Consider the following 23,627-nt stretch of genomic DNA (forward strand, 5'->3'; position numbering starts at 1 on the left):
TGTGGGATGTACTACGGTGTACCTGTAGCCGCCAGGCAATTACTTACCCAACCAGCCCAATGACTATTTATTATACCTAGTACCTAGTTACCTTCTACTCAACCACTCCAGCACATCAACAGAACTCCATCCCATCCAACAGCTTCGTTCAAAACCCCACAGCCATGCCACCCCCACACCAACCAATCCACTTCATCCCCAAATCCCAAGAAAAACACATCCTCTCCCTCCCAATTCACCAAATCCTCGCCGCCCCGGACCACCAAGAAGCCGGCACAAACCACTGGTGCTTCTACCTAGCGACCTCCCCAACAACATCCATCCAACTCGACTGCCTCCCCAGCTACTCCATCCCAAGCACCGTCCTTCCAGGCGGCTCCAAAGCCAACATCGTCATCTCCAGCCTCGATCGCCTCGTCTCCGCTGACGTCGAAGAAACCTTTGTTCTTGATGTCGCGCCGGACAGACGACCCTTGCATGTGCGGGATGTGTTAGATTTGCTGGTTGAGAATGGGCACCATAGATATGAGTTTGATGAGAGGGGCGTGGGGTGTCGGTTTTGGGTTACCGAGATGGTGGAGCTGTTTTTGAGGTGTGGGGTTGTTGGGGATGGGGGGCAGGTGGAGGCGCTTAAGGGGGCTGTTCGGACGTTGTGGCCGGAGAAGGTCCCGTTGGAGCTGGATCGGGGGGCTTATTGGTTGGTATAGTTAGCATTTACAAATTGAGCTTGAAAGCGTTTTGTTGGCCTCATTTTCTCCATTAATGGGGATAATGGCTTTCGCATGATGCGTTACATTAAATTTATGCAACGCTCGAGGATGGGAGGGGGGAGAAGAGATGAGAGAAGGGCTCTGGGGCGGTGAAGGAGCTTTGCTTGAAGTTAACAAAGATGTATCGCTCCTCAATTACTGACTGCGTCTTGTACCGTCCATAGGACCAGTCTTCTTAAACTAGCTATGCGGGCTTTCAGGAATGGTCTGGAGCTTGGAAGGCCATGGGGTAGGAACCTGGTTTTCAGGGTACCAGTGAGGTACCTTGCAATTAAATCTCGAGGTATACCCCTGTGTACAAGCATTCTTGACAGGACAGTACTAATTACATGATAGGCAGTCCGATCTGCAAAGAAGACCTTTTCAAATACACGAATGGTCGATTCCTCGCCGACGAGGATGACCAGCGATCAAAACGCTTCGTTCGATTTGACGCCGATCGCTTATGCGATGTAATCGCCGAAATCTCGGGAACTGGCACACAGCCAGTCTCAACGATAGAAAAGATGGAAGGCGGCTTTAGCAAGGTTCTTCTCATGAAAACAGCGGACGGATCCGAATACATTGTCAAGATTCCGTGTCCTAATGCAGGAAGGCCTATGTACTGCACAGCGTCTGAGGTTGCTGTTCTAGACTTTGGTGAGGCACCCTTTAATATCCCGGTAACACCCAAGCCAACTGATATCCTTATAAAGTAAGGAAACACACTACAATTCCTGTCCCCAGGGTGCTTGCATGGTGCGTCAATTCAGCCAACCCAGTAGGCGCCGAGTACATTGTGATGGAGCGAGTCCCGGGGGTTCAGCTCTTCAATAAATGGGAGGAAATGGGCGAGAGTCGTCGATTATCTTTTATCAAACAGCTCACAAAGTGGAAAAGTGAGCTTTCTGGAATATGCTTTCCGGCCTATGGCAGCCTTTATACCAAAGGCTCTTTGAAGGATCACGAATCGATATCGTTGGACCTGTCTATCGACCCTGGAGGCGTATTTTGCGTTGGTCCTTCATGCACTACCTGGTCTACACAGCACGGCTCTCCTGGAATTCATCACGGCCCTTGTAGGTATTTATCTCTTTCCTAGGATATGTTACCACTGACCTGTTGCTATAGGGATGACGCTTAGCAATCTGGGCGAGTCTCTCATCAATCGCTCCCTTCAATCTGTACAAAATCTCAACCCAGAACTACCAGCCTCTATAAGAGGCACCGCAGAGGAGCACACCTTAGTCCTTAACATGGCAAAAGAAATCATACCAGCTGTGGCAAACAACCCCTATCTCCTCGGGCCATCCCAACCCACACTATGGCACACCGATCTCCACATGGGTAACATCTTCGTCGCCGAAGACGATCCATCAAACGTAACCGGTTTCATCGACTGGCAACACAGTTCCATCAGTCCCTTATTCTTGCAAGCCCGATGGCCCGTCGTTCTGACCCCACCAGGAGAGTACGAAGAGGGTACAGTAATGCCTCAGCTTCCGCCTAATTATGAAGATATGGACGACTACGAAAAGGAACTTGCTCGATACAATAAAGCAAAGGCCACCTGGTCGAAAGCCTACGAGATCGCAACATATTTGAACAACAGAAAGGCGTGGCAAGGAATGCAAGTCCCCGATCCACTCAAGGAATTATTCCGTCGCTGTGGTACGACTTGGGATGAGGGGATAGTTCCTCTTCGGGAGACGCTTCTTGAGATCGTTCGCAGTCAAGATGATTTGGGGTTTGAAGGAAGTTTACCGATTCATTTCACTAAAGAACAGATCGCACACCACAAAAAGGAGCTCAAGTCATACAGAGAACTTCACAAGATACGCGGATTTGTCAAAGATATGCTGGATACAGATGACGACGGCTGGGTTCCTCCGGAGCGTGATCTGGAGGAAGTCAAGGGGAGGAATAAGATGTTGTTTGACTACTATGTTGCCAAGATGGGCAAAGACAGAGCTCCAGATGAGATTCGGAGTATGTGGCCCTTCCCTTTGGACACGTGAGAACATCAGTTGAGATTCGCGTTGGGGGCTGTGATCAAGTGATTTATCTTCCCTGGAGATAAGTATCTTCGGATTGCATCCGCGTATCACGATAGAGAAGCCCCTTAGCTGTAAGTGACACAAAATATTATCAAAGTAGTATAATAATAGACCTGATGTGCATGAATCGCGATGCGCAATAACTTCACAATACTATGTAGTATGTAGCATGTATAGTGCAGGCATAGTTGTGGGGCGCCGGCGGGGCAGGTGGAGAGGGTGGAGCGGGAGGCGGGCGATCGCCAAGGCTTATTGTCACCCACCCACTCTAATATTGCTTCCACCATACATGGCGTTGATAGGGAGGAAGAAGTGATTACATCTGACATGATTAGGTGGTTCTATTCAATATCAAGTATTGTGTACATTAATCAGTTTGCTTTCATCCGAAATTGTTTATTTCAATCCAGTAGGAATATGCGATGAGAAACGGTCAAAAAGGATGGAATCGATAGTCAGTCCTATGAAAAGGTCGCAGATTTTGAAACATACAAGATGGTCAAATGTGGGGAAATGACTCTGTTGATCAGCTGAGTAGCCAGTCGATCGCAGCCACTACCACCCAGCTAAGGATGGCTGGACGACTCCCGGACTCCCCTATATATTGTAGTATGGTACATGGCCTGCGTCTCCGCAGGGCTTGCAGGGCTTTTGTTAGGCCGTGCCCTGCGTATCTAAAAACACACTAATGATTGGTAGGGGTTTTATGCACTTTATCGACACCGGTCGGCTTAGGGGATATGGATCCCCAGTACGTATAGCTGTATGTTATAGAGCATAAACTTGTTTGATATGCAGTTGGTAACTAAGTACAAAAAGACAACCAGTGCGGCACAGTCTAAGAAACAAAAGAGAAATGAAAACAGCATGCAGAAGCAGTATATAACAGGCAATAGACAAAAGAGCGTATATATCGTTAACGAATGAATATGCATAAGCATCAACCAAAGAAAACAGTCCCATCCATAGTATTCATAACACAATCCAGCTCACCCCTTATTCGAAACAGTACTCCATTTGGTAAATCTCCTAGCCAGCGTCATAGCTTTGCCAAGAGGTCCTGAAGCAGGCACCCCTTTAACGATACCCGTCACATCTGCAGTAGTGACTTGCTGAACAGGGCGCTGGTCTTCGATCATCGCACTTAGTTCCTTCGGGTAATTTAACGCTAGAACGCCCATCTGGCCTAGGAAGGTTGGATGTTGAAGAAGCTCTTCGAAGCGCACGTGGAGACCCTCTTGCTCGAGCAGCCAAAGTACCTGACCCATGTTGACGATGTCACCACCCAGTTCAAAGAAGGAGGAGTGGAAGTAGAACTGGGGGCTTGTGGACCGGTCTTTGCGAGGGAGTACCTGCTTCCAGATACGGGTGAGAATTTCACTGTGGACGAGGATCTCAGAGATGCTGCGGTTGTTGAGTTCCGCGGTGAGGAACTGCTCGTCGGAGATTTGAAGCTTGTCGGAGACAACCTGGCTGGGTAGGGAGCGGAGGGTATTGGGTGATGGAAGGGTGGCGTTGGGGTTGTTGATGAGATTCTGTGCATTCTCGCAGACCATATCAAGAACTTTCATGGCGAATGTGGGGGTGATAGGGCCACTGTGGGAGTAAGCCAGCGAGATATCGATTTTGTCCTGGTTTGATGTGGAGGCCAGGCGGAAATCCGAGAGGTTGTCGTCAACGCCAGCGCCACTCAGGTCGTAGATGTTGTCATCGAGCTGCATGTGCTCGCCCAGTGAGACGTTTTGGTGGAAGACTGTAGTACTGAAAAAGGTAGAATCCGGCCAGTCGGTGCAGCGCCGGATAATCTCCCTGAATCCCAACGACTCGTAAGGCATATTGGCAAATTGCTGGTCCTGGAGGTAGCGGAAGAGATCAAGCCCAGTCCAGCGCTGTAGGAAATTGACTCGGACAGGAATCAGGTTGAGACATGGGCCAACGGTCGTATCAACACCGGGGACTGTAGCATTCCTGCCGTTTATTGTGAGGCCGAAGACCACGTCAGATGAAGCGGATAGTCTTGCTAGTGTCATCGCCCACGCCGCCTGCATGGCTGTCGCGACTGTGACATTGCCAAGGGTGCTGGCTTTGATTTCGATCGTTTTCTTCTGTTCAGTCAAAGCTCCCATGTAGTTGAAAGTATTGGGCTTCTCCCTCCTAATGACTTCCGTCATACGAGAACCCTTGAGAAGTGTAGCCCAGTATTCGTAGTGCTCTGACGTAATTGACCCAGGGAGAAGGCGCATATAACTCGAAAAAGTGGAAGCGGGAGGCAGGGGACTGCCTTCGTAAGCTGTCTTGATGGCAGATAAGATCCGTCCCATGCACATTCCGTCATATTGAGCGTGCGACAAGCGCATCAAAATGCGATGTTCATCCGACTTCTTCTTCTTCACCACATAGAACTGCAAATATCGCTGGCCTTGTCGTGATTTCTCTTCACGGTCTTGCTGTCGTAGTAGTTCGGTATACTCGTCCAAGCTCTTCTCTGTCTCCCTGACAAAGATGTCCGGCCGAAGTTTCTTGAGCACCACCTGGAAGAATTGGCCATAGAAACAGACGAAGATAGTGCGGAGTATGTCGAAGGAGTCGACTACCCTCATAAAGCTTTCCCTCAGCCTCTTGAGGTCCAGTGGTCCCTTTCCATCCATATATACGTAGTTCAGCATCCATCTTGACTCGAAGAGGCTTCCGGTTATGGCGAAAGCTTGGAAATCTGTGACAGGAAAGATACCGGCAATGCCACTTCTGAAGACACCAATCTTGGGGCAAATTCCAGCCTCCAAAATATCATTGTCAAGGTTTGTTGGCCGTAAGATCGATATCTTCTCAGAGGAGGCCGCCCGCGAAAGGGCTATCTCCCTGACTTGCTGTTCGGCTAATTTCTCATCGTTAATGTCGCTGTTGCTTGGACTCTCACTGTCCTTTGTGGGGGTTGGAGTCGGTGTCGATAAGGGTTGTTTTCTGGAAATAGACCTAGTATTGACCAGGCTCCCACCTTGTGCCTGTGTTGTCTTTTGGTTTTGCGCAGATGGTGTAGCCAACTTCCCTCCCTCGATCATACTGCCAATGATCTCATTCACCCGATTGTCGATCAAACTCTGCAATAGCTCCCTGTTGACAGTGTTACCAGTTAAGCCATCACCATTTTGAGGTTCGCTTGACGGTCTTGCTTGGGATGGTTTAGATGGTTTCGACAGCTCGCCCCTGATGACCAGGTCTGAAACCTTCTCGGACGGCCTGTCGATAAAGGATGTAAAGACTTTGCAAACAGCGTTAGCCAAAAGTCTTGCTCGATCGTCAGATACGGTGTCTGTCCAGTATCTGAGCAGGATCCTCTCATGACTCTTGGCGATGTCGACACTCAAAGTTACAGGATACTGTACGACTGTTAGACTCTAATCATTCCTTTGGAACTATGGACCATGATGGACCATGACTTACCTCGCTCGGATCGTGCCCCTTTTGATACTCAAACGTTATCCCTTTTTCGGTGGAACCTCTTTGGAAAGTGTGGTTTTGTATCGAAAGAACCGAATCGAACAGCATCTGGCCCTGGTGCCCGATCTCATGCTGAATTTGAGCTAGCGAACAGTTCTGGTGTGGCAGGTTTCGAATGTAATCGTCTTGTACGCAGTTCGAAATATCGAGAAGGGACTGGCCAGTGGCAAATTTGACTCTGCAGCAAAGCATGTTGATGAAAACTCCCACCGCATCTTGTATGCCAGGCACTGAGGAATCCCGCCCAGCAGACGGGTAACCAAAGCAGATGTCGTCGGAATCGGTAAAGCTCCTCAGGACAATGGCCCACGCCGATAGGGTGATATTCGACATAGTGATTGAGTTTTTCTCGCAGAAACTGTGTAATTCGTGGAACCTGTCGAAATCAATCATGAACGAGCGCTGCTGGCGATCTTTGCGTGTCTCAGAGGGAGATGATAGATGGCAAGGGCGCACTCCAGACAAATATCTGGTCCAGTTCTTCAAAGTCTCTTCTTCAGTCCGACTTTTGATGTGCTTGATGTAATCGCTGAATAGTGGCCCTGGCCCTGCAGGAAGTTGGTTGTTGTACGCAAGAGCCAAATCTCGGAGAAGTATATCAATTGATCCCCCGTCGATAATGGTATTGCTGCCTTCCACTTTGATCCAAACCCTTCCGGAGGACGATGTGCAAATAGTCAGCTGTTGTGGTACCTTGAGAGGTCGCTTATTGCTCATGCTCAAGTGGTCAACCTTTTCGAGCAGGTCACAAGCGGTCGAGTCGCTCGAATTGATTTCAAAGACATCATCAGCCAGATCTTTGACCACCACTTGATCAAATGAGCCGCCTCGGTAACTAGCATCAATGAACAACGTTCGTAGTACAGGGTGTCTGGCAACGACCATCGCCCAAGCTTTTCGGAGGCGCTTCGAGTCTATTTTTCCGGCACTTCCGAGGTTATGCGCCTCGTAAATCCCACTGAACATGTAACCACGTGGATTCCGAAGCTGGTTCAGTAGAATACCCTCTTGGACAGGCGTGCATGGGTAGATGTCTTCGACCACATCCCAGCTCCGGATACCCACTTTGGGAAGCGTATTCTTCATCATTCTGTTCAGGCTGTCATAAGTGATTGGTAGCAATGGGTAGTCACTGAGTGTAGGCTCGGGCACGAAGTCCTTGAGATCGAGGATATCTTCCTCAAACACCTGCTTGCATTGGTATGCCCAGTCTCGAATCTTCTGCTGGTGTCGCATATTCGTGTTGTATCTGAATGACATGTGGAGCTTGGAACTCAGGACAATGGCTGATACCTCTAGAAGCGCAAATCGGGGTGTGTTCAGGCCTATGTCACTGAATCCTTCTGAGAGTTGGACGTCAAGAAGGTCCCCATATTGGGAGAAAAGCGATGATTTGCTTTCCAGTTGCTGTAGCTGACCAAGGTAGTTGAACATCATCTCTACCGGAACGGGGAAGTTTGGTTTCTTGGAGTGAAAAAAGTTTTGGGCAAAGTAGTAGCGGTTGTCGCTTGCTACTTTGCGCCTCATATCCTTCACACGTTTCAGAGTATGGAGAATATCTGCATCAATGTTACCATGCAACTCATTAATTGTCCTTAAGAGCGGAGTATCTTACCTGGGCCCCCTTCCACATGCAACGGTGTCAATGTGGTAAACCAGCCAACCGTCCGCGAGAGATCGATACTGGGATCCCAAGGTTCGCGACCATGGCCTTCGTTGTGTATTGTCGGACTCCTTCTATCAGTAAACACACGTTTGAACGAGTGAGCAACAGCTGCAAGCAACAGGTCGATTGTCTCGGTGCGGAGGACGTCGTTACACCCTCCGAGGATTAGCTTCGTGGCTTTCTCTCCGAGTGTGAAATTCTCCAGCTTGGTTTGGCCATAAACATTTGGCCTATTGTCCATTCCCCAGTACTTCAAGTCCGGCGTTTTCACAGAAAATGGGAGTTGCGTGTTCTCGTTTTTGACATGTTCCTTCTGGAGGTCACACCAGCCCTGGAAAGACAGTGACTTTTCTAGAGAGAGGGATCCAGACTCTATGAAATCTTGCAGATCTTGTAAGACGATGCGCCAGGAAACAACGTCAACGACCAGATGGTTTGCAACCAGAAAAATAATCTGCTTTCCACCGCGGATCTTGAATAAGTCTGCTGCAAAAACATTTCCGTTTTGGATGTTGAGAGAACTCTGGGTTTTCGCAATAATAGGCAGTCTTTCACTAGGTTGATCGATCGAATGCACGCTGAATTTGTAGCATGACCCAGCATTCTATAAAGCCGTTAGATTCAACCATAGTCAAATGCTAGGAGAGCTTGAACGTACCTCCATCGTCCTCTGTTGCCACTGCCCACTTTTCCCTTTGCTGAACCGCGCCCTAAACATTGCGTGCTGCTTGATCACAGCGCGGACGGCATTTTGTACGACCTCGGGCTTAATATCTCGGTTGATCTGTACCGTGATACTTTGGTTGAAGCGACTCGCGCCTTCGTAGGAGTTTGCAGATTGGAAGTACAGGCGTTGAATTGGCGAGAGCTCGAAGTATTCGCCGGTCTTCTCTTTCACTCGAGCAACTGGTGTCTTAGCACCAGCTGAACGAGCAAGCTCCTCGATTGATTTGCTCCGAAGCACATTGTCAAGGGTCAGAACTAGCCCAATCTTGCGAGCTTTGGAAATGACACCAATCCCGCTGATGCTATCACCACCTAAATCAAGAGGTTAGCACTTGTCCTCGGTAAAGTTACGTGAATCACACTTACCCATGCTAACGAATGAGCGATTGAGGTCGACCTTCTCACTGGAAAGATTGAGAACTTGTGCGAAAATGTCTCGAAGCGAATGAACAGTAGATGTACGGTCTTCCTCCTCGCTCGGCTCGATGTTGCCTCGCTTAATAGCGTCATAGTCTGCCATAATGCGTTTATGAGTAGCGTCGTCAGCAAATTCAAGCCAGGTTGTGACTCTCTTTCTATTCAACTTTCCAGAAACAAGCATTGGGAGCTTCTTCATGACCGCCCACGTCTGCGGGACCATGTAGACCGGCAACTGGGTTTCGAGGTTCTTCTGGATCGCAACCAGCTCATGGAACGCGACTTTTGCGAAGCTATCCCGGTCTATGAGCTCACATGTGTCATCCAGAGACAAGGTCTTGCTCGACGGTAGCGATTTCAGAGTGAGCACGGTGACAAGTCGTTTTTGCAGCGGCCCTGCCTTCGGCAATATGACGACAGCGTGATGGATGCGGGAGTCTGATTGCAAGCGACGCTCTATCTCTCCGAGCTCCATGCGTTGGCCCTGCAGTTTGACTTGATAGTCTTTGCGGCCAAGGTACTCGATGGATCCGTCGTGATTGTATCTGACAAGGTCTCCTGATTTGTATATCCTCCGCGGAGAAGGCAGAGAACGGGGGAAATGCTTCATCCATGCTGGCTCATACACAAACACCTCTGCTGTCTTCTCGGGGTTCTTGAGATATTCTCTGGCGAGGGCTGGTCCTTCCATTGCCAATTCGCCAACAGCCCCTAAAGGTGTAAGGCGATCGTGGTTCTCAGGGTCAACCACCCACGTCAAAGTGGACGGAATTCCATGGCCGATGCGAGAACCGTCATGGTCTGGTGAAACATCCGGGTCCATAACTGCAACTATAGCCGTCTCTGTTGGGCCGTAGGCATTCATCAGCTTCACGCGGTGAGCCCACTTCGTGACCACTTCCTGTGACAGTTTTTCTCCACCACACACTAGCACTTTCAGGGTAGGAACTGTTGACGGTTCGATGATATCGGCAATGGAAGGAGTCAAAAGCGACCAGGTAACGTTCATTCGGCGAATCGCACCGGCGACATCATTCAAGCGCTCCTCTTCACTTGGAATGCACGTACAGCCACCGAGCATTAGTGTGGCGAAGATCTCCACGATGGCCGCGTCAAATGTAAGCGACGCAAAGTGGAAGGCTCTCGTCTTTCTGTTGATATTCAGGATGGGCCCAAAGCCCATGATGCTACTCACTATTGCTCGGTGGTCGATGAGAATGCCTTTGGGCCGGCCAGTGCTCCCTGATGTGAAAATGGCGTATGCCACATTAGAGGGGGTAATGCTCTTTCGGCCTTTCTTGCCAGACACGAGACTGCCATAGGCTTTGATCGTATCTTTGCTTACCGGGATTACTGTTGGCATGAATCCCGAGTAGCGATCTTGGTGCTGTGGAGAGCAACACACAATTTGCGCGTCCACTTCCTCGATGATTTCTTTGTGTCTTGAAGTTGGATGGGAAGGGTCCAAGGGGACGAATGCTCCTCCGGACATCAAAATGCCGACTATCGTAACCATGGCCCATAGGGATTTGTCCAGGCACACTGGTACCATTGTTTCGGGGCCAACGCCACGAGAGCTGAGATAGGTCGCGAAGGTTGCAGCGAGTTGGTACAGTTCCCGATAGGAAAGCCGGCCATCCCAGGCGCAAATCGCCGGTGACTGAGGCTGGGCCAGGTATCTCTCTTCGATAATATCGTGGATGCATCTGTCAAGTTTGAAGAGTTCTCGCTTGTTCCATGTTGCGATTTGGTCTCTGTCGGCAGGGCTGCATAATTCAATAGATCCCACGCTTCGATCTTCACTCTTCGAAAGTGAAAAGAACTGCTTTAGCACGTGGCAGAATTGGTTCATGACGTTCTTGGTCTGCCAGCTGTTCATGATGACCTCGTCATGGTGTGCCGTGATCTCCAATTGTGAGTCACCAACCTCGCACTCGACTACCAGCGGGTGCGTGAGGAAGTCCTCGTTTGTCTCGCAGTCTTCAGGCGACCACAAGTCTCCATGAAACTGGTCGCCGCTAATCTGAATGGCGAGCAAATTCTGGAATTCGCAAGCAATAGCTGTATCACCGCTCAGCTTTCTGATTTGTTGGAGCCCAGAATGCTGGTGCGAGATCATCGAAGTCGTGAGTTGCCGCACATTTTCCAGATATTGGGCAATCGGAAGATCGTTTTCGACTTGAATACGCGTGGGTGCTGTGGTGAGGACTGGGCCTACCACGTTGGTTACGCCAGACAGATGGATATTTCGACCCGTCAATGTTTCACCGAAACAAACGTCACTGGACCCTGAGTGTGTAGCAACAACAAGAGCCCAGGCTGCGCGTATCAACTCGGGTATACTCAGATCCACGGGATTTGATCCTCTGGTAATCGCCATGCTGCAGCGATGCTTGTTGCCCACGCGTCCAGCGTTCGACGAGGACGGCTTAGGCTTGGGGAAAGGAGAGCAAGATAAACCAGAGAGGTGAGACTTCCAAAATATGTCTGACTCAGAGATATCTCGGTCCAGTAGGTGCTTGACAAAAATCTTGTAGGGAAGCACTGGGGCTTCAGCCGGCAATCCAGAATAGATTTCCTCCACTCGTTTAAGAACCAGACCCATGCTCCAACCATCGTAGAGCGCATGATGGATGGTCCAAATGAAGTATCGTTCACGCGAGGCTTTGGAGCTGACAATTGTGTAGTCTGTGAGCCTACCCCCGTTGTGCTCTGGTAGGTTCACTGCATCATCCACGGCTTCCTCGAGTGTCGCTTTGAAGTTCCAATCGATTAGCTCATCGTCTAGAACGGCTTGAACGAATGTGGAAGAGTCTGTGTGCACGATGCGAGTTCTCAGAATCTCCAACTCATTCACTGTTTGCTGCCAGGCGTATTGGAATTGCTGCAGGTCAACCTTTTCTGTGAGTCGGAATACAGGTCGAGCTAGATAGGCCCCTCTTTGCTTCATAGACATCGTGATAAGCCCTTCCTGTACAGCACTGCAAGGGTACACATCGTATATCGATTCCTCCTCAACCTCACATTGATCGGCGATCTCTTCCAAAACCTCGTCCCGGGTCAGCGAGGTAGGCAAGAGGTCAAATTGCTCTGCGATCGTCGTATCCGACTCGCTACTCAGACGCTCGCAGTTATCTGCCATTTCCATCAAAACTGGAAATTTGTAGATACTGGCAACAGTAAGAGAAATGCCGCGTGAGTACAGAGTCCCAACAATCTTCATGGCAGTAACGGAGTCGCCGCCCAATCTGAAGAAGCTGTCTTCGGCATTGACGGAGCCTGGTGCCAGTCCCAATGCTTCCTCCCATACGCTTCGGAGGGTCTTTTCCACGCTTTCTTCCGACTTGGCTGCTGTCTTGGCTGTTGTCTTTTGGAAGATAGATTGCTCTTCGACACTCTCTATCTCAAAATTCTCATCGTCAATATCGATTTGCGAGAATTTGGAGGGGGCGTATGTCTCCAGTGCCGTTTGACCAGTCGTTGCCAGGTTTCGAACTGCATCTCGTAGCGCTTCCCGGTCCAGTTTACCCGAAACTGTAAGCGGCATCTGAGGCACTGGTAAGTAGAACTGTGGGGTTTGGTCCGCGGGTGACATCTTCAATATCTTAGTGTGCAATTCTGCCCCGAGCTTGCGGAACTCAGACGACGGTTGGGTGATCAATTGATGATTCTTATCCATCTCAGAGGCAATTGAAGCACCAGACAGCACAAACACAGTTAGATGTTCCGTGGTATCCAGTCTGCTAGATACCTCAACCAATTCCACCGCACAATGTGAATTGGGCGACAAGAAATCGTTGATACGTTGCTCGACGCTCACGACTTCTCTCTGCATCTTGACCGCCTCGTTCTTGTTGCCGAGGTAGATCAGGGTCCCATTAGAGTTGAATCTGGCCAAGTCTCCTGTCTTGAACATCCATCGGGGTGGTTTCGACGAGGCCATGGTGGTGTTCTTTCTACCGGGGCGTTTGCTTTCCATGTCTAGGCTCCACGTAGGGTCCTTGATCAAGCCTGGTTTGACGTTGTCTTCATCGAAGAGATAGGACTCAGACAGAATCGGCCCTTCTATCACGACCTCACCAATACATCCAATGGGAACAAGATAATTGTGGTTCGAAGGATTGACGAGCCATACACCACAGGCAGCATTGGATACAAAATTCGAGACCTCTTTGTCTGGGTCTGGGTCGTAGAGGCAAGTCAAGGAGCATTCAGCCGCGCCAAAGAAGGTGTAAAGTCGAACTTTCGGCGACCATGTGTCACGGACCTTTGTGGGCAAGCATTCACCGTACACAGCCAGCTTTTGAACATGGGTAATTTCGAAAGGGTCGATGACAGACGCAACTGAAGGCGTGAGGCAGAGAGTATTCGCTTTTGATAGATTGATATTCACTGGTAAATGCGCGGGATCGCTATCTGACGGAAAGCATACACAGCCTCCGAGAACCAATGTGCCGAATAACTCCTGGAGAAACATATCGAATGTATAGGAGGAGAACAGGAACATCCTCGTCGCTGAACTTAGATCAAGAGTTGAGGCGAGCGCCTCCGCTCGCATGAGAATCGTATTGTGCTTGAGCACTACGGCCTTTGCGATAGAAGAGCCTCCAGTAGTGAGGATCACGTAGGCATCATGTGAAGGCAGCGAGCGGGGCTGGAAGTGACGGTGGTGTCGAGGAAGATACTTGAACAGAGGTCCGTCAATGGGGATAACATTGGGAATCATGCCTTCATAGTCTTGAACTCTTTGCGGGGAGGCGAGAACAACTTGAATATCGTTGTCCATAAACCAGTCCTTGGAGAAGAGTGGGGGCTGCGAATCAGGCATCGGAACACATATCCCTCCTGCTTTGAAGACGGCCAGAATGGTGACGGCCTGCCAGGCAGATTTCTCCATATCAATTGGTACGAGAACGCCCTCTCCCACCCCGAGCTTTTCCAAGTAGGCTGCAAGGCTAGTAGACATTTCATGGAGTTTGGAATAGGTCAAATTCACATCACCGGCGGATATTGCGAGAGTATCTCCGTTCGTATTGGCGTTCTCTTGGATAATCTCCTGGACACATTTACCAGCGGGTCGTGGAATATGACTATTCCATGCTGCCACCTGCCGTCTGTCCGAATCACTCAGGGCATCTATCTTGCCGATCTCTTTGTCTTGGTAGTGAATGATGTTCTCGAGGGATTTGATAAAGGTGCTAGCCACACTCATCGCTTGACCGTCCGATATGGTGTCTGTCCAATAATTCATCTCGATGTCGGCATCATTATCAGAGACTTCAACGTTGACAAAGACAGGAAACTCTGCAGGATCATGTTTTGAAGTTTCTCGAAACTGTATGCCATTCTTGCGCTCGGCTTTCTCGCTTGGAAGCCTCCGGTAGGATATGGTCGTGTTGAACAAGGCAGTATCTGAGAGCTTCAAAGCGTGTTGGATATCGATGAGCGAGCAATTTCTGTATGGCAAGCTTTCCATATAGTTGTCTTGAACTTGGTACAAGGCTTCTCGGAGGAGGGTATTCCCAGACACGTTCATTCGACACGCCAAGAGGTTGACTACTGGGCCAACAATGGAGTCTATCTCCTCAACGGGAACGTCTCTCAAGGATGCTGTGTAGCCAAAACATACGTCATTCGAGTTGGCGAAGGAACGAAGCGTCAGTCCCCAAGCAGTCCTGAATACAGTCGACAGAGTCAACCCATTCTTCTCACAGGACTTCTGGAGTTCTCGACAGGATTTGAAGCTCAGTTTGAAAGTTCGAAGCTCTTTTTCGGAGATTTGACCATCATTTAGAACGGGGAGATGGCAAGGCTGGATGCTTGACAAATAAGAGCACCAATAGTCGATGCCAGAGTCCCGCTTTGTGTCTTCCAGGTACCGGATGAAGTTCTTGAAGGTCGGTTTGTGGTCTTTATCGTTGTCGAGTTTTCCGTTGTATGCACTCTGCAGGTCATTGAGTATGACCGGAATCGATGCTCCGTCCATCGAGGCATGGCTCAGTTCGATCCGGAAAAACACCTTTCCAGTGGCGGTCTGGCAGATAGTAAACCGGTGAGGAGGCTGGTTCGCAGCGTATTTCGCGGTATTCTGCCTGTTCAGGGTGTCTAGCACATCATCATCGTCCGTGCATCTGACATAAGAAGGGCGCGAGTCGAATGTTTTCAGGACAACTTGGAAGAACAGTTCGCGGGTGGTCAGATTCTCCACGAACACCGATCGCAACATCGCATGGTAAGAAACAACTTGTTTCCAGGCACGAGCAAGCTTGTCAACATCAACTGAAGTGGCGGGGCTCGTCACTTCGAATGTGGCGTTGACGGCGTATAGGGAGTTATCTCGGGAGTAGCCAAGTAGAATGCCTTGCTGCATTCGAGAGCAAGGGTAGATATCCTCGATAAGCTCTGGAGACTGGATCCCGACTCTAGGTAGCTTTTTCGACACTATTTCCTCAAGCTCCTCGTAGTTGAGAGATAACATAGAATAGCTGCTTAAAGTAGGCCTCGGTGCGAGGGAGAGTAGTTTTGGCCCAAGGTGCATGAGCAGCCGGCGACAGTTCGAAATCCAGTCCCTTATTCTTCCCTGGTGGTTCATATACCTGTTGAAGGTAAATATAAAGCGAAGTCTTCCTTGGACGGCCATGGCGGAAATTTCAAAAAGCGCAAATCGCGGAGTATCTTCCCCAAAGTCAGCTGCCGGGTCGCCTTTGCCCGACTCTCCAGCCATTTGGCTCATGAGTTGGAATAGACCGTCTTGTCTTTGCAGATCACGGTGCTGGCCGACATAGTTGAACAAGATCTCCATGGGACAATGGTGTCGAATTTTCTGGTCGTCTTTGCCCTGGAGCATACGGCACGCGAAGTCCTGTCGGCCGTGATCTGCTACACGTCGACGGAGGTCCTTCACACGTATGACTGATTCTATCGGATCGTCCCCAACGTATTTGGATGTCATTATCGGTTGTAGGACGGTGAACCAACCAATTGTTCGCGAGATGTCGATTGTAGCATCCCATGCCTCTCTACCATGGCCTTCGTTATGGATCACGGGCGAAGGTCTGTCTCTAAAAGTCTGACCAAATGAATGGAGAAGCGCGGCTAGAAAAATGTCGACAGGCTCGGTCTGAAGGCTCTGGTGGCAGTCCACTAGGAGGCAGTTGGCGGTTCCTGCATCGATTTCGAAAGTCTCACAGTCGACATCCCCGTATGTCAAGAGTCTATTCTTCACTCCCCAGTAACCGAGATCAAGGGCCGGAATGACCTCAATGTTCTTTCCTTCGGACAAGGGTGCCTGACACTGCTCGTTTTGTAGGCGACACCAGGTTTGGAATGGGAGGGAGCAGTTTTCGGATTCGGACTGGTGGGGATTCACTATGAGATCCTCCAGATCCTCCAAGATAATTCTCCACGAAACGATATCAACCACCAAATGATGAGCAACCAGAGACAAGTAGGAGTTCTCCCCGCTGATGTGGAACAAATCGACTGCAAACAATGGACCGACAGAAGCATCTATTGCTGAATGGCTTCGAGCAATCGCCTCCTTGGTATCATCTAGGCGGGCAAGTTTGTGCGTTTGCAAGCTGTATGAGCCAGCAATATCGGTAGTAATCATTTGTTGCAGATCGCCTTTTTGATTGGCCGGGGTCAACCGAGCGCGGAGCATGGAATGACGGCTGATGAGGGTCTCAACAGCCCGTCGCAAATCACGCACATCGACCGTTTGATTGAGGCGGGTGAGAATGCTCTGGTTGAAGTGTCCTTGGTGTTCCTGGCGTACCATGTAATGGAGTGTCTGGATTGGCGAGAGGTCGAAGGGCTCATCAACCTGCTCTTGGTAGGAAGTTGCCTGGTGAAATTCCTTCGCATGCGTTGACAGTTCCCTGATGGACTTGCTGCGAAGCACCTCTTGCACTGTGAGACCAATCCCCTGCTTCCTGCAAAAGCCGATACATGTGAGTGCGGCAATGGAATCGCCGCCCAGACTCAAGAAACTCTTGTCCAAGCCAACTTGGCTTAGTGGGATGTTCAAAACACGACTCCAGATAGAAGCTAGTTGATCCGTCACTGGGGTCGTGGTTTCAGCAACGACTTCGCTTGTTTCAATATCAGCTGCGAAGAATGGGGCTTCCGAGTCGTTTTCCATTTCTGCCACCCAACTCGCGGTTGATTTTCTATCGAGCTTCCCGGAGGCGAGGAAGGGAAAGGCCTCGATACAAAACCACACCGAAGGGACCATGTATGTTGGCAAACGAGCGGACAAGTTTTGGCGAAGCTCGGCAACTGCTTCAAGCCTCTTCGATGGATCGATAAGCTTCAGTGGTACTTTCCTCTTGTCTGGATCATCGGACTCCGCGGACAATGTAAATACCGCCACCAGCTTGCCTTGCGCAAACCCTGACTTAGGGAACAGCACGAGGCAGTGCTTGACCGTTACCTCTGTGCTCAGTTGATTCTCGATCTCTCCCAGCTCGATGCGTTGGCCATGGAACTTCACTTGCGTGTCCTTTCTTCCTATATACGTTAATGAGCCAGCATCGGAGTTATACCTTACCAAATCGCCAGTCTTGTAGAATCTCCAGCTAGACGGACGAGCGCCGTCTCTTGTCGCCCAATCTGGGCTATGAATGAATGCTTCATTCGTCTTTTGCGCATTGTTGATGTAACAGCGAGCGAGTGTGGGTCCCTCGAGTAGTAACTCGCCGGGGCAGCCAAGAGGAACGAGTTTGTTATGGTCGTCGGGATGCACTATCCAGGCGCGGACGCCAACAGGGAGACCAATATCCTTGCAGTCTGAAGATGGCGTGACGCTTGAATTGACCACAGACACAACGGCACCTTCCGTAGGCCCGTACGCATTGACGAGGTTCAACACTGACCATGTATTCAGTTGTGATGGAGACATTGCCTCCCCACCCAGCACAAGCGTCTCCAAGGTTGGCACCTCGGACGGGTCGAGGAATTCAACAAAAGAAGGGGTCAAAAGAGCGAAATTCACTCCCATGCCGTTAATGACCTCCACAATGTCATTCAAACGATCCTCTTCACTCGGCACACAGACGCATCCACCTTGCATTAACGTAGTTAAGATTTCGACTAGGCATGCATCAAACGTATGTGCCGCAAATTGCAGGCTTCGGGAATGCGAGTCGATGTGCAGCTTTGGAGCCCAGGCCATAGCGCTCGAAACAAACGCTCCGTGCTCGAGCAATGTACCCTAGGTCTGTCAGAACTAATGTCCAGCTTCAACATATGAGTCCACTTTCTAACTTACCTTTGGCTGTCCTGTAGATCCCGAAGTGAAGATTATATAGGCCGCGTTGCTACTCTGGACTTTTGCCAATCGGACATTTCTTCCGCACGATTCCTGTGACGCGTCCAGGACACTGTCGTCCAACGGCATCAACATCTCTGCAACATTTTCCAGATTCTCAACATGGTTTCTGGAACATAGTACGAGTTTTGCTTCCGCAGATTGTACTAAGGATTGTGTACGTGAAATTGGGTGCGTTGGGTCGAGTGAGACAAAGGCGCCCCCGGCCTTCATCACAGCTAGCATTGCAACCACGTTCCATTTCTAGGGTAGATAATCAGTAAAACATTATGGAGGGGAAACAAAGAAATAAAAGGGATCTCACAGATTTATCGAAGCAAAGGCCCACACGAACTTCCGGCCCAACGCCTCGTGCTTGGAGGAGAGATGCCACCCGAGAGGCTAGATCATCCAACTCTCGATACGTCAGGTCCCCGTCCCAGGCGCACACGGCCTGTTCGTGGGGTCTAAGAGCGGCTTGTGCTTCGATAACTTCATGGACACACTGATCGAGACGTCGCGGTGGGCTCGCATTGAGCGCGCACAACCGCGCCCAATCTTGCTCGGAGATATGACCCAGCGCGCCGTTCATGGTGGCATCTTGTGCGGAGATCAAAGTGTCCAGTAGTTGCTCAAAGTATTTTGCAATGCTTCTCATTTGTTCAGTAGACATGTCATCGTTCCACCACTCCAGAACGATGCCAATATCATGCGAAAGCACTTTCACTTGGACCCGGACGCGACACTGAGAAAACAAGTAAGCTTTTTGCAATGAGGTAAGTGTTATATTGGAACATACGTCTTCGGGAAGAGTGATTGCCTGGGCCCGTCCTGTAGAGGACGCTTCCCGCACCATCAGAACGGTATTGAAGAGAAGATAGCCGGTAGAACATGCGCTCGTGTCACGGCACAGGCTGCGGACCGTAGTAGGCTTTCCCATAGCCTCCACTTTCTTCAGAGTCGCCATGAGAGAGTCATCCTCGTTTACAGCAAGCCTGAACTCCGGTATATCGGCAATTCCTGTCGACTGCAGTGAACCCGATAACGAGTCCTCTGCGTCGATGCGCTGGTAACCGAAACAGATATCCTCGGATTCTGTGTAGCGATGAAGAAGGGCAGTCCATGCAGTCTTGAAAATGGCTTCGAGGTTTCCTCCATCCCATGCGGACACCAGCTGGCTGTTACGCTCTGGTGTCGTTCTCAACCTCATGGACACAACCCGTTTTGGTCCCTTTGATTCGGGGCTGAAGCCCGGTAGACAACATGGCACAGAAGAAGGAGCCATAGTTATTCGTGAGTATTACCGTATTATTTTCGTTGGTGGGGTGATCTTTGGGGTAGGGACGAGTCTTTTCGACGTAGGGGGAAAAAAAGGTTGTGATAGCGACTCTCGGCTCGACGGCTTTCTATCCTTAAATTGAAGACATAGACAATTAGCTCGGGGCTCGAATTTTCAGCCTAAAATAGATAACCAGAGTGGCTAACAGTAGAGCTTCATCCTATGGCCCACTGAAAACTGGTGGACGAACTAGAGTTCGGGGGCAATGAAAAAGAGATCTGAGAGCCAATAATGCAGGTCAGGCTCGGGAAATGATGATTTCAATATAAGGTACTGAATCGGGTCAAAAGCTCAGAGGTTCCTTGCCTCGATTCATGGCTGACAGAGTGCAGCTTAGGCACAGTGGCATTGAGGATCCATCACCGGCCTGGGCCCATGTGTTGACGGCGTGAGGTGCTTAGCTTGGGTGGCTCTGGAATGAGTGGGTCATTAACAGGAATAGTAAATGATAATAATAAATAAGATAAAGCGAAAAAACAGAGTCAGAAAAAGGAAATCAAAAGTAGAAAAATAAAAAATGAGGAAAAAAGTAAAAGTAAGAAACATGACAAAAAAAAAGTCAAAATGCAGAAGAGGTACAGGGTTCTGATGGATCGTTGGTGTGAAGAAACCTGCTTCTGTCAGAGACACAATGATGGACCAAATACTCCCGTACTCCGTATGGGCTTACGGAGTGGGTGGGTTTCTAACAATTTCTATCCCTGCATCTACTGTTTGACTGCATCCCGGCTGATTCACAAGGAAAGGTGTGATGACTCGGGCTATCATCAGAGAGGCTCATTCTAGACTTGTTCTTCTAGTGGTCCCTCCTTGAACCCATATTGAATCGGTGTGAACTCGTACGTCTATTCTACGAACGCTATAGGGATTTTTCGTATTTCGGGCAGCCTTAACGATATACAACAGACGCCTGATAACAAGTTGAACTATGATCCTCCTTTGTGAGAAGCACCTTGAAGGCTGTAAAGCAACCACATGTTCATACTTTGGCTACTCATGTGTCAGCCTTGTCTAGAAGAGATCCTGTCAGCCTTATCTGAAAGAGAACTTTCAATTGTGTAGACAAAGTCTGCATCTAGGTGAGAACAGGACCCTTTGTCTCAATGGTCATCGGCGCCACGGTCACCCAAATCGTGGTAAGCTTGTTTAGCAACCTATGGTACAATGCCAACACATTACTACAGTGGTCAATTCTCCGAGGCTGAAACCTCTTGAGGATAGTCACTCGGACGATCAGAGATGAATGTCACCGTTTCTTCCCAAGCGACCAAAGAGCCCGTACGGTGCGTGGCAGGGTTGAATCCATAGGAGTAACTGTTACCTGACAACAACTTCTTCTACAGACGGAGCTAGTTTTTCCAATCCGCACTACTCCGTACATTCCGTTTTGTAAGACCGGAGGCCTGGCGATTGATCTCATGGTTGACAATCGAGTATCTCTCGCAGGTACCCGCAAGTCCTAGAGTGGTAGGTGATTTCCAGCCACTGTGCTCGGCAAGATCCAGTCGTCTGTTTTGCCCCTTCTGCCTTGTTTGTGTGGATAGCTGAATGTTAACCTCATGAAGTATGTATCGATCCGATCCATACTCATCCAATCAAGGAAACTTATATTCTCGTGAGCCTCATATGGATTGGTCAACTTGGAGAGGAAGTAGATCAAATTTACCTACTACCGATCCTACCTCTACTAACGCTAATTAGGAAATAGATGTACTGCGAACTACCTACGTACTATAGACGCTACTCTGTGATACCCGGTTAATCGTGGGGTCTTCAAAGAAAACGGAGGTACTTTTTATATTGCTATATTTAGGTACCCACAGGAAGCAACCCCAGAAACACAGACCTGCAATTGGCCCTGTCACATTCTCGTCGGAAGATTCCGCAGGCCAGTGGATCGGACGTGGTTCCACGCATCCCAGCCGAAATCAAATTTCCGGAACTAAGCGTCAGAACGGACTGCATTTCAGAGCTCATACGATCGAACAAATCAGTCAATCAGGGCTACAAAGGATGCAAGGGGGTAAGCAATGGCGGTGGGAAGGCTAGGGCGTTTAATTGACACTAGTGGCTTGTCTGCAAGTCAGGCTCTATCAGCCCAGGGGGATTTGCTTTTGGCGTGAAGATCCTCTTTCCAAGCGAGAGACTTTGTAATTTCAACTAGACATGAGCAAACAAAGAAGAAGAAAAAAATAGATCAATAATCAAAATAGCAAAAAATCATAATTCCTCATAATTCCTCATAATTCTCCTGCCCCGGATAATCTCGGGGGAAAAAACCAGGAGAAAATGTACTCCGTAGATCTTCGAGCATGAACAAAAACTGCCAGGCCCACTGACCAGTTTCTTCGCTCCCTTCGGCTATCAAACCCGAGTTGATCCCCGTTTGGTTGCCGTGGCCCATCGGGCATTGATAGTCGTATAGGTGGGGATTTAGCCCTGGGGTCAGATCCCAGTGCTTTTCTCCTCCTTTTCATCTTTCTATTCGTTTCCCAGTTTTCGTTTCTTTTCATCGTTTGGGTTTCGTATGATCCACATTTAGGTTCCATCGGGTCATACAAAAAATCATCATTCTTGAGATAAATCAACAAAATACAACTGGCCAAGTAAGGCTCACTATTTCATTGAATAAAGGAAACTCCAGGAAAATCCTCAGCTGAACCATATTGATCTGTCATGATCTCCGCCTAAAGGTCTTCAGTTTCACTCTTCAGCCATCAGTCCATCTGAAAAGGTGACGATCCACTCTGTGGCTCCATGAAGAATGGAGTCTTGTCGTTCCGTTTGCTTCGGAGCATTATCCTTGTTTTGGAGGGGGGCTTGGGTGAGGTAAGACGTCCTAGGAGAGAGATCATCGGATTTCCCGGTGGAGACAGATTCTGTTCGAGACTTAGTGTAGCCGGGAGACGAGGTGGGTTAAGTTAGGCATCGAACTCCACAGCTCCACCTCGAGTACTAAGGTGGCCGGGAGCAGTAACCAATCTCAGTAAGGTCTATCTTCACGATGGCCAGACCAACCTATTACCGTCAGGGATCTCGCACCCTTGGCGTTGGTCGTTTTCGGTTATGGCGTGTGCAGTCACAACCACCAAGCCACGAACACGATTGTTACCATCCTTAAGGTTTGGTCGCTTGAACAACACCAAGCCAACTCCGCGAATACTCGATCCACCATCGCCAATTCCTCAACAATGCAGCAGTGAAGGAGTCAACCACCTGGCTAATTCAGGTACCAAAAACTCTCGTCGTCCCTAGGGACAAATGAGGATTATGGCATGATACCATGGTCGATCGCGATCGATGTCAACTAATGTCAATCATCATGACAGCTGATACGTGCCCACTTTTTCCCATCCCACCCCGGCACCGGTTTGCCAATTGACAGATCACCCGGATCGACTAGTGGGATCGATTTTACCATAAACCACCGACAAAGTACCTCCACTAAGCCAATGATGGGGTATTTCGCCATCAACCAGGTCCCACTTACATAACTTTCGTCACATAGTTCACGGACTAGTAGCACAGAGATCTCGTTTAAAAAAATTAAAGCTGACTCTTCCTGTGGAGTCCAGATGACATCCACCATAGGTCATAACCGGCCATGGGGGTCCTGACAATTCCACTTCGGAGTATACTTCACCTCACTGAGTCAGTCATGTCGTGGCCCTATCACCACATCGCTTCGTGTATGCGTGAAGGATTCCTTCCAAGTCCGTTTTTAGGAGCTCGTCGGGATCAAAATCCGCATGGGTGGAGCGGGATATTTAAAACACCGCCCGGCCTTCCTGTCAGAATCGGGATTTGGGTGGAACGAAGATGCCGGCTTCCCGCCTTCTCAGACATCGGTTCATCTCCTACTGGC

The 23,627-nt window shown here is 49.4% G+C and overlaps 4 protein-coding genes across 4 annotated transcripts; 3 read left to right on the plus strand and 1 right to left on the minus strand.

Moving 5' to 3' along the window:
- Window positions 1-18: 18 nt before the first annotated feature.
- P168DRAFT_288028 (uncharacterized protein) lies at window positions 19-776 on the plus strand. Its single transcript, XM_024836700.1, has one exon. The coding sequence runs from the start codon at window positions 165-167 to the stop codon at window positions 705-707; it is 543 nt and encodes a 180-aa protein (XP_024696159.1). The 5' UTR covers window positions 19-164; the 3' UTR covers window positions 708-776.
- Window positions 777-832: 56 nt separating this feature from the next.
- On the plus strand, window positions 833-2,819 carry P168DRAFT_98163 (phosphotransferase family protein). Its single transcript, XM_024842256.1, has 4 exons — window positions 833-1,053; window positions 1,107-1,409; window positions 1,466-1,828; window positions 1,881-2,819. The coding sequence occupies exons 1-4, from the start codon at window positions 957-959 to the stop codon at window positions 2,765-2,767; spliced, it is 1,650 nt and encodes a 549-aa protein (XP_024696160.1). The 5' UTR covers window positions 833-956; the 3' UTR covers window positions 2,768-2,819.
- Window positions 2,820-3,795: 976 nt separating this feature from the next.
- Window positions 3,796-19,633, minus strand: nrps1 (nonribosomal peptide synthase Pes1; the record flags this gene model as incomplete). Its single annotated transcript, XM_024839957.1, has 8 exons — window positions 3,796-6,183; window positions 6,248-7,863; window positions 7,920-8,574; window positions 8,629-9,008; window positions 9,063-18,327; window positions 18,385-18,687; window positions 18,749-19,168; window positions 19,223-19,633. The coding sequence occupies 8 exons, from the start codon at window positions 19,631-19,633 to the stop codon at window positions 3,796-3,798; spliced, it is 15,438 nt and encodes a 5,145-aa protein (XP_024696161.1).
- Window positions 19,634-22,415: 2,782 nt separating this feature from the next.
- P168DRAFT_98268 (uncharacterized protein) lies at window positions 22,416-23,192 on the plus strand. The gene is made up of 2 exons (XM_024842257.1): window positions 22,416-22,673; window positions 22,737-23,192. Exons 1-2 carry the CDS (start codon window positions 22,520-22,522, stop codon window positions 23,015-23,017), a joined length of 435 nt encoding a protein of 144 aa, XP_024696162.1. The 5' UTR covers window positions 22,416-22,519; the 3' UTR covers window positions 23,018-23,192.
- The last annotated feature ends 435 nt before the right edge of the window (window positions 23,193-23,627 follow it).

This window comes from Aspergillus campestris, assembly GCF_002847485.1.
Source record: "Aspergillus campestris IBT 28561 chromosome Unknown P168scaffold_2, whole genome shotgun sequence".
NCBI lineage: Eukaryota > Fungi > Ascomycota > Eurotiomycetes > Eurotiales > Aspergillaceae > Aspergillus > Aspergillus campestris.

What these genes read in the sequence shown, in the direction of transcription:
- P168DRAFT_288028 (XM_024836700.1), top strand. Translation starts at nt 165, where the DNA reads ATGCCACCCCCACACCAACCAATCCACTTCATCCCCAAATCCCAAGAA.
- P168DRAFT_98163 (XM_024842256.1), top strand. Translation starts at nt 957, where the DNA reads ATGCGGGCTTTCAGGAATGGTCTGGAGCTTGGAAGGCCATGGGGTAGG. An exon ending in GGTTGCTGTTCTAGACTTTG is followed by an intron (nt 1,410 to 1,465) that starts GTGAGGCACCCT and finishes ATCCTTATAAAG; the next exon opens with TAAGGAAACACACTACAATT. An exon ending in TGGAATTCATCACGGCCCTT is followed by an intron (nt 1,829 to 1,880) that starts GTAGGTATTTAT and finishes CTGTTGCTATAG; the next exon opens with GGATGACGCTTAGCAATCTG.
- P168DRAFT_98268 (XM_024842257.1), top strand. Translation starts at nt 22,520, where the DNA reads ATGAAGAATGGAGTCTTGTCGTTCCGTTTGCTTCGGAGCATTATCCTT. An exon ending in TAGTGTAGCCGGGAGACGAG is followed by an intron (nt 22,674 to 22,736) that starts GTGGGTTAAGTT and finishes GGCCGGGAGCAG; the next exon opens with TAACCAATCTCAGTAAGGTC.